We start from the raw sequence: 16,206 nt of genomic DNA, 5'->3' as shown, positions 1-16,206 counted from the left end.
ATAGGATTTCTTTAAAGATATTGTATATAAATGTATGTACGTACATTTGTATTATATATAATGTATATTAAATGCTGTCATCTTTAAAGTTAGTCTATCAGTCAATAAAATTTATTAAGTACCTACTATGTGCCAGTCACTATACAGTGAGCATATGAAGGAAGTCAAAAGACAATTCCTGCCCTCAAGGAGCTCACAGTAAAGTAAGGGAGACAACATGCAAATAACTAGGTACAGACAAGCTATTAATCCTCGGTACTGGATTAATAGGAAATGGTCAATAGAGGGAAGATATTAGAATTAAGAGAAATTGAGAAAGGTGGGACTTTAGAGAGGTCTTGAAGGAAGCCACAGAAACCAGGAGGTAGAGGTAAGGAGGGAGAACATTCCATGCAGTCGTGATCATTGCTATCAATCAGTCATTCAGTGTTAAATAATTCCTTCTATATAGATAGATAAAGCATTTATTAAAGCAGTTACTATGTATTATTTATTTTGTTAAGTGCTAGAGATGGAAAAAACAGAAATCAACACATTCCATATTCTCAAGGAGTTTATATTTTGGTGGGGGAAAGACAACACAAAGAAGGGGGAAAAAAAGGGTGACTGTGGGAGTGGGGGAGTGGGAGGCAACCTGTGTAGAAATGGAGCAGACTAGATATTAATAAGAAGAATTCATGCTATGCTTATTTATCTTCCCCTTTATTTTAATATCCCTTCACCTATCAGTGTCAAGTTTCTCCTCGATGCTAGACAAATAGAATTTTTCATATTACAAAAAAAAATATTTTATATAAAAGATCTCTAATTTCATTGGTGTCAGTCCCCTACAGGTACAAGTCCCAGACATTTCATTTCTACATACATAGGATATGTATCCATGTATATATGTCTCCATGGTATGCGGCTAAAAAAAATCATTCTTTGGTAACCACCCTTTTGATGGTGATCTTTTTTGAGTTTAGCTAAGTGTTCCTCAAGTCACAGACATAGTTCATCTCCAATCTGTGTTAAAAGTCTTTATTGTTTTTCCAGCAGGTCAGACCTGCTAGAGTTTGTATTTGCCAATATTACCATCACAGATATATTGTCCCCTCCTTGACAAGGTGACATATTAGAAGAAAATATTAATCAAAGAACTGTTCTATTATAAAATCTAATAGTAAATAAGAGGAGATGTAGATTAATATATCATGATGGTATTCATTTTTTGGCACCTAGGGACCTTTATTAACATGTCTTGTTAGATGATGATTTTCAGTGCCTTCCTGGGAAGTACATTGGATAATTTGTGTAAACCATGCAGTACAGATTCCTTATTTTAGCACTAAGACTTACAAAGGCTTCTTTTAGCGGTCCTTTAATTTTGTACTTATGTATGTGACATAGCCTGTGGCTGTGATAGCTACTGTGAATCTGCAGTTGTTTTGGGATGAAAGGGGGAGGCAGCTGGAAACTCAGTAGCTACATCTAGCTGTCTACCTAGAGAAGGCCTTGATTTGGAGTTTATCTAAACAAGCCCCACTAATCCGAGCTATCTAGGGGGATCTACTGTCAAAACACGCAGCGTGGCCCTAAGGCAAACACAGCCTCACTGAAATGAATTCAGGGGCTTCCAATACTCCAATGACTACATACTGGAGGCTCTCTCTTTTTTTCCCCCTGAAAGAGGGTAAGAGAGGTAAAATTTGCATAATGCCTTTTCATTGGAAACTTTTGGAAAGCTGACAGAGCCCCAGCTTATAGATCTGTATCCACAATACAGAGTGTATAGGAGAATCCTTGAATGACCTAACCATATTGAAAGAAAATATAAAAGCGCCCAAGTATAGCCAAGTGAGAGAGGAAAAGAGGCTGATGCATTGTCTAACATCTGCTCCACTTCTCGTTAGTTTTGTTCTTTGCTATTCTATGTGGACTTTGGAGAAACCTAAGACAGCCGAACATGAATCCCATAATCTTCCTTGTGAATATTTATGCAGCATGGTGGGGCCCCTAAGCTGTCCTTGGCGTTTTCCGACTTCCCCCTCTCATTTCCATGCCCTCAAATGAGGCCAGCATTTCAAAAGCTAAATAAATGTTTGTGAATGTTTATAAAAGATTTGCATAAATTTGGCCCTGTTTGATAAAGATCACTTTTTTTTTCTTATGCCAGTTGGGGGGGAGATTTTTTTAAGGTTCTCTTCCTACCCCCTTACCCCCTTGTCTTGACAACAAAGTCCTGCCTACCAGAACAATGATTGCTGATTAAGTGGGTCTGCCATTGGGACTGAATAGGGCTTTCGAAATGCTGGGTTAAGAAAGGCCTATCATCTGATGACAGAATTATAGAATTTGGAAAATGTTATCCCATGTAGACACTTAAATCTATTTTTTAGTACCATGTAATTACGTTAGACAAAGAGTTCTCAGGAGTTGTAGAGCATTGTACCCACTCATGGTTTAAACAAATCTCCCTTGGGTAGTGGATTTTAATAACCGGGAAGTTCAAATAATTCATAATAGTCCTTTTCTTTTCTAAAGTTGAGTAAGCTTCAAAATAATTGTTAGCTTTTGTGGTTCTTTGGGATCCCTAGTTCACTAATAGTGTACATTCACATGGTGACTTTTGGCCATGAAATTACCTGTGATCTTATAATCATATTGCCTATTTCAGGCATCCAGACACAGCCAGATGAGAAAATACAATGGACAAATAAAAACTGTATGAAATATATTTGAGTACTTATATTTAAAATACTTCTGTCCTATCCCCACAGCCCTAGCAGATACTTGAATTCTTGCATTTGCTAAATGTATTTTTAAAAATTAGAATGGTTTTTGTGGGGCTGTAAGAGATGTTGTGGATAGAAGTGTTAATTTCATTGGGGAGCTTGGCACTAGCAAAGTGGTAGCAGTTTGTCCTGTTAGTACTTTGGTTGTACTGGTTTAAAGGTCTAAGTTGTCATTAAACCACAAACTCCAGCTACTTTCTCTGACATGATTTTTTTTTCATCACATCTGCTAGGCCAGGGTCCCAGGAGAAGCCTTAGAGAGCAGTGAATTCAACATGGGCCCATTATCAACTGCTTTTTCGTATGTGGTGAAAGGGCTCAGACCTCAGGGAGGCTTGGAGCCTCCTCCCGTGTAATGTCCAAGTCAGATTTGAAGGACTGGTGGCAGGAAAGCTTTGGCCTTGGGGTGTAAATTCTAAGAAATAGAGGCACAATTAAGTTTAAAAAATTCAAGGACTTTGAGCTTGGTAATGAAAGATTTTTTTTTTTTAGACTAATGTGAGCAGAAAAGTTGCCCATCTGTGCACAATTTTGTGTGCATTTAAAATATTTAAATTCTGACAGCTTTTAATATGCTTACAAAATAGTATTTCTATCAATGCTCTTTTTCTTTGGAATGCAGGAAGAAGTAACTAAATAGAATCAATGTAGATCAAGGGAGTTCTTCACTGAAATAATGTTTTGTTATTTGGGTCTTTGTCTTAATGTGATGTGTTTTCATTTTGTGTTGTTTTAAAATTCATTTTCTGTTTCCTCAAACATTCCTAACTAATGTTTATATTATGTTAAAAAATAGCATCCATTTAAGCAAAATTTTAGAAATATGTATGGTTCACAATATATTGAGAGTTGTACTTCATTACTATTTTGTAAGGATGTTCAGATCAATGAATTACATTACTGATATCCTTGATGCAGATTGTAAGCACTTGGAACAATACTTCATGGATCTATGATTTCATAAATATGTGTGCCCACTTCACCAATATAGACTACAATTCTCTCATATCCTAGACAATTTTGAGTTGCAGTTGTAAAACAAAACAACATTACTTATTAATTTTTGAAGCACTCTAAAGCAATCTTGGATTTTTAGTATTTAATAATGACTACAAATTTTAATTTCTGCTTTTTTAGCCCTTCTTTTCAAAATTCTAAATCAGTAAAAAGAAACAATAGAAGTTTATACTATGAAGTTCTGCTTTGTTTTTAGTGTTTTGGTTAACAAAGAGAAAAGGATGAAATGCGTTTTCCTTTTTCTAAATATAAAACTTTAGTTTTCTCTGTTAATATTTTTGGTGGAGATTTATAAGATATAATCATTGGATTATAGCATAACAAATTTAGAGCTGGAAGGGCCCTAGTTCGACTGCTTAATTTTATAGATGAGAAAACTGAGGTCATGAGAATTTACATGACTTAACTTAAAGTCAAACAGATAGTAGTAAGCAGCTTTGGGCTCAGTGTCTCTGACTCCAAATCCTTCCCATGAATTTGTTCTGTTTGGACCTATTTTTAATATGAAATTTACATGTATCATGCTTATTAAAATTTGAGATTTTTTTAATAATCAGGAACTGTAGTTTCATATTTAAAGCCATAGAATTATTGTGTTAGAACTAGAAAGAACCTTAGAACGGACTCTTTGTTGGGGAAGGGACTTAGAGTTCTGCTAGTACAACCCCCTCGTGTTATAGATCAAAGAAACTGAGACTGGGAATCATAGCACTGTTTACATTATTTCTATTCTAATTAGTGGCTGTAGAACAAGACCTTGACACTATTCAGAAAAGTTGTGAGAGACTTTAAACATATTGTTGGGATATTCCTTTTTCCTTAAGAGGCAGTATGTCAATTGAATTAATAAAAAATTTGACAGTAACTTTATGTTCAGTTGAAGAGTTAGGCTATAAAATTGCTTATTTGATCAATGCTTTTTCCTTACAGAAGAGATAGATAGTTTGGTGCATAACTGTAATGTAGATTTTGAATTTAACTAGGTATTTGAAATCATTTACTTATTCAACAGATATATTAAGTGCTTTCTATGTTTCAGGCACTTATGTTTGGCACCAGGAACACACAGACAAAAATGAAATAGGCCCTATTTTCAAGGAGTTATATTTCTATAGCTCTTTATAATTTACAAAATGCAAAGATCACTAGAACTCTGTGAGCTATATAGAGCAAATATTATTGCCTCTATGTTATATATGGAAAAATTGAGGCACAGAGAATGAATTGCCCAAGTCACACAACCAGTAAGTATCAAAGCCAAGTCCCCTGACTCCAAATCCTATGTTTACTCCACTGCACCATGCTTAAATTGGAGTAAAAAAAATTGTTCTTCCTGTTTTTATACTTAGGAAATTGTTCATCAGTATCCTTGGTGATAATTAAAATTTAAAGAACTTCTAATTTAGACTACTAAATAGGTGTCTATTGATCAATATTTTAAACTTCTGTTAACTTCAAAATGGTGTCCTCTTTTTAAAAGTAGAAATGACTAAAAGTAGACATTTCTAATAAAATCAAGCTTGTAGGTGTTTGTATCTTTTTATTTTTAATTTTGCTTTTAAGACGGTCAGTTGTCTTAAAGATAGGTTTTTTTTCCTTCTTTTTAGTTGTTTTATAGACATTACAAGTAGAAGACCTTCAGGGCCAGTCCATCTTTATGCCTGTTTGAATAGAGAAAATTTTACAGGTTGGATTGTAGCATTTCAGGGCTTAGAACTGTGATCCACATAGTAGTGCATCTTCATTTAAAAAAGAGTGAGATAATCAAATCTCTTTTTGTCTCTCTCCTGTTGATCCATCAGTGTATCCATTTGAATCTCAAAAACATAGAATATTAGAGCTGGAAAGTGACTTTAGATCATAGAATCTTAGAAAATGGAACATAGAACGTTAAAGATGGAAGAGAGTCTAAAGCATAGATTGTTATAAATTGCTTATTCCTTTTGTGGACAAAAAGAACTTGTCCACATTTCCCATTAGCCCTCTTTGTATTGTGTCCTGATAGAGGATCACTTTTCCAATAAGTCATAAAGAAATACCTTTTGCTTGCTGGCATGATCATTACCATCTTGTTTGTACATTGATTTCAAATATTTTTCTTTTTCTTTTGAACTGTTAATAACTTATTGAAATTTCTTAAATATCAACTCTTGATTTTTTTTTAAGAGGACGCAGAAAGCAATCATGAACTTTTTAAAAAAGAGTTTAATCATGGTATTATGCATGTGTGTGTGAATGTTCAAATATACATGTAAGGATATATGTGTGCTCTCTAGCTGCCAAACTCACTTATTTTTTGTTTATCAGTTTCAATAAAGCAAAGCAAATAAAGAAAGTACATGTTAATAATGTTGATAACCCTTGCAGGATCTCCCTTCCCCCTTTCAGGACGAAACAGTATAGCTTTCTCATTATTAAGGATCCTAATTAACTTCAGTGAATCTAGCCTTCAAAGTTTTGCTTCCAGACAGGACTCTATAATGGTGTAAAAATTATAAATTTAAAACCCTTCACCTAGTTTTGTGACTAGATGAGAGAACCATCCTTCTAGAAAGAAGAATAGAGTTTAGTGCCCTGTTTCCCACCTTTTCAAGACTATAATGACTTCACTTGCTGATTTCTTTGCCTGCATAATTAGGGAGAATGCAAAGTTGAGTGAGAAATCATCTTGAGAGATATGTGTATCCCATTTGCAAATATACTAACTGCTGGATGATGGATTGCATCCTCAGTAGCTTGAGGTTTGGTGTGTGAATTTTTTTCATTCCTTTCATTATACTGTGGAAACAGAAGTTTCATAGAACTGTGGGATTATAAGGTTGGAAAGGGTCTTAAAGATCATCTAGTTCAGCTGCCAAAGCCAGTGTGCATAGGGGAAAAGTACTGGATTTGGAGTTAGAGGATCTGGGTTTGACTTTCACCTCTGATAGATATTACCTAGTGATCTTAGGAGAGTCATTTAACATTTCTGCCTTTAGTTTCTTCATCTGTAAAGTGAAGGGGGTTGGACTAAATGACCTCAGATTTTATGACCAGTACACGAAGCAGGAATACCCTCTGCAACGTTGCTGATAAGTATTCATCTAACCTCTGCTTGAGGGTGGGGTATTCACTAACTCTTAAAGCATCCTGTTCTACTTCTGGACATTTCTAGTTATTAAGAAATTATTTTTACATTGAATCAAAATCTGCTTCTTTTGTACAATCTTTCTTACATTAAAGCCGATAAGGATATTAGATACCCAAAGATGGCGATCATTTAATTTCCTCATACATAAGATGAAAGAGTTGGGCTGGAATATCTCTCAGGTCTGTTTTAGCTCTCCACTCTATAATCCTACCTTCTCCCAAGTTTTCTCCATGCTCAACATGCCTAATTTTTTCAACCAGTCCACCTATGGCCGTATTTCAAGACCTTTCACCATCCTCATTGATCTCTCTTGGACAGACTTTCCAGCTTGTTATTGTTTTTCTTAAAATGTGGTGCCCAGACTGGTCAGATAATGTGCTTTAGATATGATTTAACTAGGGCAAAGGATAAGAGCATTGCTGTTGCTTCCCTTGTTCTGGATACTGTACTTCTGTTATTATATTCTAATTGGTTGATACATCACACTCTTGACACATCAAATTTTATTGTAATAAATACATAGCTTAAAGGCAGTGTATTAGCAAAGTAATTGGCACCAAAAGTCTGCATTTGAATCCTTGTTCTGCTGCTCAGTGAGTAGGGGCCAGCCGCTGCACCTGTGTAGATTTCAGTTTCCTCAACTGTATAATACCAGTGATACCTGTACTACTTATCTCCAGGGAAATGTGAGGAAGGGATATAAATAGTAAAGTGCCTCATAGAAATGGGAGTTGCAGATACTTGTAAATCTTCCTTCTTTTTTTTCCCCCTTCTCTCTCTTTGCTTCCTGTTCTGGCTTCTTCCCACTTCAATGATTGTCTGTTTTGTGGGTGGGCGGGGGAAGGCCCTTTTGGAAATTGCCTATTTCATAAATTGTCTTGTGACACAAAGGGGTTGAATGCTGTATCCTTGTCTCATTTATTTTGAAAACTTTGCTATGGAACTCAACTTAATCAATGAGCCCACTGTTGCCTCCAATAAGTTATGTGTTGGCCGTATTGATTGAGGGGGATTTTAGCAAACCCGTGCGGGGTTTATAATGTCAGCAGTGTTTTGATTATGAAAAGAGTTGGAACCTGGGGACATGGAACCAGGTGGTGTATGTCCTAAAGCCAGTAGTGACATGGTGGGCTGCCTTTCCCTTGGGATCTAGTTCATGCTCTGCACTTTAACTGTGGTGACTGGAAGCTATAGATTCACTTTTTTTGGGGGGGGGGGGGCTCATTAAAATGTTAAGAAATCAAACTGCACATAAAAAAGCCTTGTGAAAATATAAATTCTGGAATTGATCCTGGAAACTGGCGGATGCTGCCCTTCTCCTTTGCTCATACTACCTCTCCCCACCCCACCCTGACAATTGGTTCATTTCCATTTCATCTGTGTAGCACATAGGATCATAACATGTTAGAGCTAACAGAAGTCCTTTACTCTCACCCCCTTATTTTACAAATAGGGGATTTGAGTCTCGTAGAGGGGAAGTGATTTGCCAACAGCTACAAAAGTAGTAAGATTCCAGTCCTGGGCTTTTGACTCCAAATTCAGTTCTCTTTCTACTCTACCACACTGCTCAAAGACACAGGTTTTATAAAAAGGAGTGCATGTAATTGGTTGATAGAGGACATTTTCTAAGCAAAACAATCAATAAGGTCGCTTAGAGACTGTCTGTATCACATTGAAAGCAGGGCTTTGGTGTATTATTTGAAGAGTAGCACTTTCCATATAAAAGTGTTATCATATTTTCTAGAGGGGGGAGGATGAGAAAGGTATTCGTTCAGTGGCTCAGTCTTGCCTTTGACGCTAACAATTTATGTACTTGGGCCTCTTATTTTCATTCTCTGGGCCTATGTCCCCTTCTCTGTGAAATCATTGTGTTAGACTCGATGATCTCTAAGTTCTCTTCTGTCCATGGCATTCACTCCATGGTCTCAGGTCACTTTTAATATTTTCTGTTCTAAGGTCCCTTCTAACTATAACATGATTATCCTGTTTAACAGGAAACACAAAATATACTTTAGCATAAATAACCACTCCTTTTCTTTTTGATATATAATGATGACAGCTAGTTATATATACATATATATATACATACATACTCATATGAGTATATATGTATAATTTCCAGTTTAATATCCATTAAACACAAGAAGACTTTGAAACTGTGCTGACCAAACTAAAAGCTCACTTTTTGGCTGAAAGAGTGATTTCTTAGTGGGAGATTACTTAGTTGATCTCAGAGTTCATCCATATAGGTAGATACTCCCTCCATTCTCGTTGATTGCAACCTATCATCTGCAATCTTCATTCTTGTCCTCTGTAAAATCCTCTATAGGACATCTACCCATCTCCTGGAGGCCTTCCTCTTTTTTTTTTTTTTAATTTTGTGGGGACTTTGATTTGTTCCTATGTTGTCCTGTGTTTTCCCTATATGATGACCCCATTTTCTTCTCTGATCATATATTTTTTGGCTGATAACTTTCACATTGAGAGGTAGCTGTGGTACAGTGCGTAGAGAACAAGCTTTGGAGTTAAGAGCACCTGGGTTCAAGACCCACCTTCAACCACTATTGACTGCATTATCCTAGAGCAAATCATTGAAACTCTTAGTGGCCCAGGCAACTCTTCCAATACTTTAAGTTGTTCATCATGGAGGGCTTTTCTTTAACAGGAGTTCCCTTCTGAGATGAAATGAGAGAGGGAGAGGGAAAGAGATGATGTTAGCATTTTTTTACACCACTTCCTACATACAAGACATTGTTAGTCATATGTTACAGCTCATTTAATGCTGTCTGGGTCTCTCCATTACCTTAGAGTTATAGATTACATTTACAAATGAAAGATTATATTTTGAAAAATGCTTTTTATGCCATGTTATAGAATGAGTGACCTAAAGAGTTCCTTTGAGATCATCTAGTCATAAAGTCCTATATTTAGAGCTGGAAAGGAGAAGGGAATTTAGAGACCATCTAGTCTCTCCTCTTGTTTTACAGATGAGAAAACTGAAGCAAGGATGGGGTAGTGATTAAGTGGGAGTGCTGGGAGTAGAGTTTGTGTCTTATTTCTTCATCTAGTATTCGTCCATTGTAGCATGCTAACATGTAGCTCTCTTCTGGAAGATAGACCTAGGAAGGAAGGAAGGAAAGAAGGAAGCAAGCATTTATTAAGTACATACTATGTGCCGGGCACTGTGCTAAACACTTTAAAAATATTATCTCATTTGATTTTCACAGCAATCCTGGGAGATAGTTGCTATGATTGTCCCCATTTTACAGTTGAAGAACTGAGACAGACTGAGTAGTTAACTGACTTGCTCAGGATCACACAGCTAGTAAATGTCTGAAGTTGAATTTGAACTCAGGTTTTCCTTACTTCAGGTCCACTGCTCTGTCCACTGAGCCACTTTACTATGTCTAAGTTAGGCAGCCTCAGGGTTGTTATTCATCAGTGGACTTGATGGTGAAACTGTGAAATGGAGAGAATAGACTTTTGAATAGTGACATACAGTTAACAAACATTTATTAAGTGCTTGCTGTGCTGTAGGTGTGGCACTTTAGCACTGGAGATATAAAGAAAGGTAAAAATGCAATCCCTGCCTCAAAGGGCTAACATTCTAGTGGGGAAAACAAAATGCGGAAAATTGTACATGTAAGACATGTGCAGTGTAAACAGAATGCAATCTTAGAGACAAGGCACTAGCAGTGGTGGTGGTAGGGAACTGGAAATGCCTCCTGCAGCAGATAAGGTTTGATTTGAGTCTTGAAGGAAGCCAAGGAAGTGAGGAGGTAGAAGTGAGAAGGGAAAACATCCCAGGCATGGAGGATGGTTAGTGCAAATGTAGAATCAGGAGATGTTATGTCATGGTGAGGAATGGCAAGTAGGTCAGTGTAACTGGGTTAGAGAATGTGTGGAGGGAAGTAGAATGTAAGAAGACTAGAAAGGTAGGTAGTGCCATATCTGAGGAGTTTTTAAATGCCAAACAGAGGACTTTATAGTTAGCTCTGGGGGTAATAAGGAGCTACTGGATATCACTGAGCAATGAGATGCCTTGGTTGGATCTGTGTCTTATGAAAATCACTTTGGCAGCTGTGTGGAAGATGGATTGGAGTGGGAAGCATATTGAGACAGAGAGACTGACCAGAAGGCCTTTGTAGTAGGCGAGAGAAGAGGTGATGAGAGCTTGCACCAGGGTGGGCTGTGTGAGTGGAAAGAAGGAGCCCTATGTGAGAGAGGTTGTGAAGAGAGAAATGATGAGCCTTGGCAAAAGATTGGGTATGTGGAGTTGTGTGAGAGAGAGTAATTGAGGATGACTGAAGTTGCTAGCCAGGGTACTGATCAGGGACCGTTGCTTCTGTGCCACTATCTTTCCTTTGACTTCCTCTATCTTTTTGACATCAGAAAGTGTGATGTTGCTATGTAAGGTGAAGACAGGTAATGTAATGGATAGAATGCTAGACTTGGAGTCAGGAATACCTGGATTCAGATCCCATCTCTGATGTTTAGTAACTAGTCACTTAATTTTCCTGAACCTCAGGCAGCTTTCTTGGGTGAGTTACTTGACTGATGAAATTACAGATCCCTGATGTCTTGACATTTGTAGCTGTTATGTTTTAGAAAGTCTTAAAGCTGGGCCTGTTAACTACCTATTGAATCTACTTTAGGGTAAAATGTAGTAGTCATGGGATTTCTTCATCTGAGATATCTTTGAAGCATTTTTATCAGTAAAGCTCCAACTTAAAATGGAAAAGTCATTTTTGCATTTGTCACTTTTTGGTGGTAGAGGAGATCAGTTTCTGTGGTTTGTATACCTTTGGTAGCACATGTGTTTGAATTTTACAGACTATTTGGTAAATATCCTAAAGTGGTTTCATTTAAAATATACTTTTTGAAGTAAATTTGATTCTGAGGTAAAAAGAGGACTCTTTTTTTTGTTTAAATTATAATTTTTTTGGTTTAAATTATTGGGAGGATGTATGCATAGGATAAGGGTGTTAGTGGGTCTAGGGCCCTGAAGACTTTAAAGTGAACGTTTCTCTCTCTGCTCTACTAGTTGTCTGAATAATGCCCTTATTGGCTAGGAAAACTCCTTTATTCCTGTGTGTAGTAGTCTTAGAATCACAGAGTTAGAAGAATGTTCAAACATAGAATACAAGAGTATTCAAGCTGAAAGGAATCAAACACTGTGATGGTATGCACATGGTAGGGAAGTATCCTAGTGTCTTGATTCTAAGCAAAATAAGGTCAAAGTTCACATATTAGGGTCCAAGATCCCAGGGGCAGAATCTAAATTCTGCTGGGAGGGGAATGAGGAGCAGGACTAGAGTACAGGTGGAAAATGGAGTGTGGTGTACATGGAATAGCAAGGAAACAACAGTATGGTTGGAATAGTAGGTTTGTAGAAGAGAGTTATGTTCAAGAAGACCAGAAAGAGAGAAAAGGCTAGGTTATGAAGCATTTTAAGTGCCAATTAAAGGAGGTTATATTAGATGCTAGAGGTAATAAGGATCTACCGGAGTTTGGGGGCGGGGGGTGGGGTGGGTTGTGACCTGATGATATTTGTGCTTTAGGAACATAGAATATTACAAGTTGCTCGGAACTACATGGAGAATGTTTTTGGCAGAACTGTCCAGGACTCTGCTTCTCCTTAATTCCAGTCCTAAGCAGTCTCTTCTGTGTGAGCTAGATGGTGATTAATCTTTAAACAGAAGACATCCTCTTTTAAAATAGCACATAGGCTATTACAGACATCATAGCTCAGATATGACTAGTGTACAGATACAGCAATTTAGACTATATTGAGAAAACTTTTTCTTTGTTATTCATTCTAATCAAAGTTCATTTAGTGTTGGCTTTCATTTCTTAACAGTGGTACAATTAATGCAGTCCCCATCTAACAATGTTAAAGAATAGAATATTCTCAATTGAATTATGTAGGAGGAATATGCTCTGGCAGGGAAAGCCAAAGTGCTTTCTGCTTCATTGAGTAGACGATTAGATTGATGTGAGTTTCTTTCTTGAGTGATAGAACTGGTTTTAAAACTAAATGAAGCGAGCATCATCAATCCAGTTAGCATTGATAACTCATTATTATTGGTTGGAAAAGGGCTACATTTGTAACCTGATCTTTACTTCATCACGCTGACAGATTTGGACTTAGTTAAGGCAGGCTTGTTTCAACTTAGACAGACCCAAGACAAAGTCATAAAAATGTGCTCACCATTTTGTCCTGAAATTTGTGAGCAGAAAAGGCTGGAGTGCAAAGCAGATTCATGAAAGGGATACACATGTAATTTTTATAACATTTGAGTTAATGAATTTTTAATGGTGTCAATGAGGCTTTTCATTTAAGTTAAGCTAAACTAGAACAATTTTGTTTGTCACAAGAGGTTGTCTAAGTAACTTTTGTGCCTTTTATATGATAGGCACTAAAAGATCTGATCTTTTTTGGTTCCATGTTCAACTATTCTATCTACTAAGGACTCTTCTAGATCTCTCTGACAGTATAAGGACCCATGTTTTAATATTCAGTTTTATGTTCTAACATTCTATGTTTTAAAGCTTCCAAGTCTAATGTTTTATGTTCTAACACACTGTATTCATGCATTCCATTTGAGGCCAACATTCTGTGTTTTATGGTATGATGCTCTGTGGCCCAGTCTTCCTTCTGGCACTAACATTCTCTGACTCTGACACTTTTACTGAGGAAAGGTTTTCTTTCCAAAGAATGAGGAGTTTTGAAATACCACTCCACCTTTCCATTCTCTACTCTTTTTTTTTTCCATTCTCTACTCTTTCTGAAGAATATATTTAGTGTTTCCTACCTACATATTTCGAAAGGTCATTTAAACTAATAGTTTACTTTGATTATTTGATAAACTGGGAATGTGTAAACAAGGACAAGTACAGTGGTGTCATTAAGAAAAACAACTTGAAAATGTTACAGTTTGATGCCAAAATAAATTGGTGACAAAGAGAAACTTTCACCCAAAACTAAGCAAATAGAGGTTGTAATGGAGGAAAAGATTGAGTACATTCAGGAAAAATGATCTCTGAGAATGATTGGTTTTATCTCTTTCTTGTTATTGGTTCTATTGATGTTGGGAAGCGGTTCCTAATCCCAGACCCCTCTGTTCCTAGGTAACAGGCAAAAATGGTGCCAGCAGAAGTGGTCCTGCCAGGCCAAGCCCATGTGGTTTGGTGTTATTCAGTCTGATCCATATGGTCATGCTGAAGATGGTCCCTTGAGGGGTGTTAACACTCAGCCATGCAAACTCCTCCCTCCCTTTGGAGCTTTGCTGCCGGGCCCCTGCTGCTTGCCCATGTGTGAATCTTGATTAATTTTTCATTTTTAATGAAGTTTGATCATGTTTATTATTTCACATGATTGACTGCCCAGTCCTCCTCCCCATGTAATTGATAAAGCTCATATTTCTTCATCTGTCTCAGATTTCTTCAGGGGTAGAGTTGTAAGATTGGGCGCTTGTGGTTAATGTTAGATTTATTGCTCCCATTAGATGTATAAATTATCTCTTTTTCTCTCCACAGGAAGTTCTACAGACTTTGACCAAGTTTTGTTTCCCCTTCTGTGTGGACAGGTAGTGTTAGATTTTTAAACTTTACAAGAGAGAAAAAAAAAACACTTGTCAATAAAACTGCTATGGAGAATGAAAACCATGCTATTTGTAACATTCTGTCTGTTTAACTATGATTTAAAGCACCTATGTGCCGGGGAGAGTTGCAATATCCTCTTTCCTGGGGATTTTATGGGCACCATCAAAAAGTTTAAAAGTTTTAACTGTGCATTGGTAGAGGAGCGTGAGATAGTGGGAAGAGTCCTACACTGGGAGGCAAAAAGATCTACAATTGATTTCATAGCTAATGTGCTATGTGACCTTGGTCCAGTAATTTTCCCTCTGTAGGTTTCAGTTTCCTTATCTGCAAAATGAAGATTAAATTATAGTATGAATAATAACAGTGAAGAAGAAGCAGTGGTATAGTAGCAAGAGCTTACAATTTGGAGACGTAGGTTCAAATTCTAACTCAGCCACTCTTTGTCTTTGGGACTTTGCCTAAGTCACTTAAACTCTCTGGGCCTCAGTTTCCTCATCTGGAAAATGAGGGTACTGGATTACATGATCTTTAAGACTCTGTCAAGTTCTAAACCCTGTAACTATTTTATTCTTATAATAATAACTTACATAATAATGCTTTAAGGTGTACACATTCCCCTTCCCCCCTTAAAAACACTGAAGTAATAATGGCAGGATGATTATCCTCATTTTACAAGTAAGGAAACTGAGACCCAGAAGTGAATTTATTTGCCCAAGTTCACGTAACTTGTGAGTGTTAGAGTCACGAGTTGAACCCAGTTCTTTTTGACTCCCGGCCCAGTGCTTTTTCACTGTACCATGCTGCTGTTTGGTCATCTCTAAAGTTTCTTCTGGTTCTATGAATGAAAGATTTTTTAATTTAATTTCAGTACCAAACTTAAACCACTGAATTAGCATGGTTGGAGTTTAATTCTGCAATTTACTCTATGTGCATTATATTAAACATGTAAATTTTATTATAGAAATTCATGCATTTTGGATATAATATATGTGTATATATGTGGGGGATGAAGGGAGGGGGGAAAGAGAGAGGCAGAGAGAAGAATAAGGAAGAGGAGGAGGAGAAAGAGAGGAATGGGGGAGAGACAAAGGGGGGGGAGGAGGAGAAGGAGGGAGGCAATATGTGTATATTAAGTAAACAGAAATTATAGGTGCATCAAATTTAAAGATGCTTGACTTCTCCTGAAATGGAGTGATCCCTCTCCATTCTTGATATGGTGGATCAGATAGACAGCCTCAAGTGGTGATCAGGGCACTGCACTTGGAGGAAAGTGACTCAGATTCAAGTCTTAGGTTCTGCTTCCTTTTGTTAATTGTATAACTTTGGGCAAGTCACTTTCTCCTCACCTGTTTAAATGAGGAAGTCACACTAGCTGATCTTTATGGCATCTTCTGGCTCTGACGCATTCTGTAATTCTGTGACATATATTGTTAAGTCATAATTTGGATCTTGATCAGATGCCTAATTTAACTCAACAAAGTGTCTCCAATGTAGACAACACTGTGTCTGGTGTTGGAGATATAAAGATGAAATGACCCAGCCACTGCTCCCAATTAGCTTGCAGTCTACTGGCAGAGGTGGATGAGACATGTACACACATAACTGTGAGGAACAGTTAAATGTGGTCAGTACAAAAGAGACATTCAAGCTCAAGACCATAAGAAGTTTTAAGAAGAAAGG

At 37.1% G+C, this 16,206-nt stretch overlaps 1 protein-coding gene across 4 annotated transcripts in view; it reads left to right on the top strand.

Moving 5' to 3' along the window:
• LOC114047020 (DENN domain-containing protein 1A-like) overlaps positions 1 to 16,206 on the top strand; it is a 702,955-nt gene that overhangs the window by 188,791 nt on the left and 497,958 nt on the right. For all 4 annotated transcript variants that reach the window (XM_027867670.1, XM_027867668.1, XM_027867669.1 and 1 more), the window contains one exon: positions 14,461 to 14,510. In XM_027867670.1, the coding sequence (XP_027723471.1) occupies positions 14,461 to 14,510 (50 nt within the window). The remainder of the gene's footprint in view (positions 1 to 14,460; positions 14,511 to 16,206) is intronic.

Source organism: Vombatus ursinus, unplaced genomic scaffold (genome assembly GCF_900497805.2).
Source record: "Vombatus ursinus unplaced genomic scaffold, bare-nosed wombat genome assembly UNPS02014786.1, whole genome shotgun sequence".
Classification (NCBI taxonomy): Eukaryota; Metazoa; Chordata; class Mammalia; order Diprotodontia; family Vombatidae; genus Vombatus; species Vombatus ursinus.
This window is presented reverse-complemented; position numbering and strand designations above follow the sequence as displayed.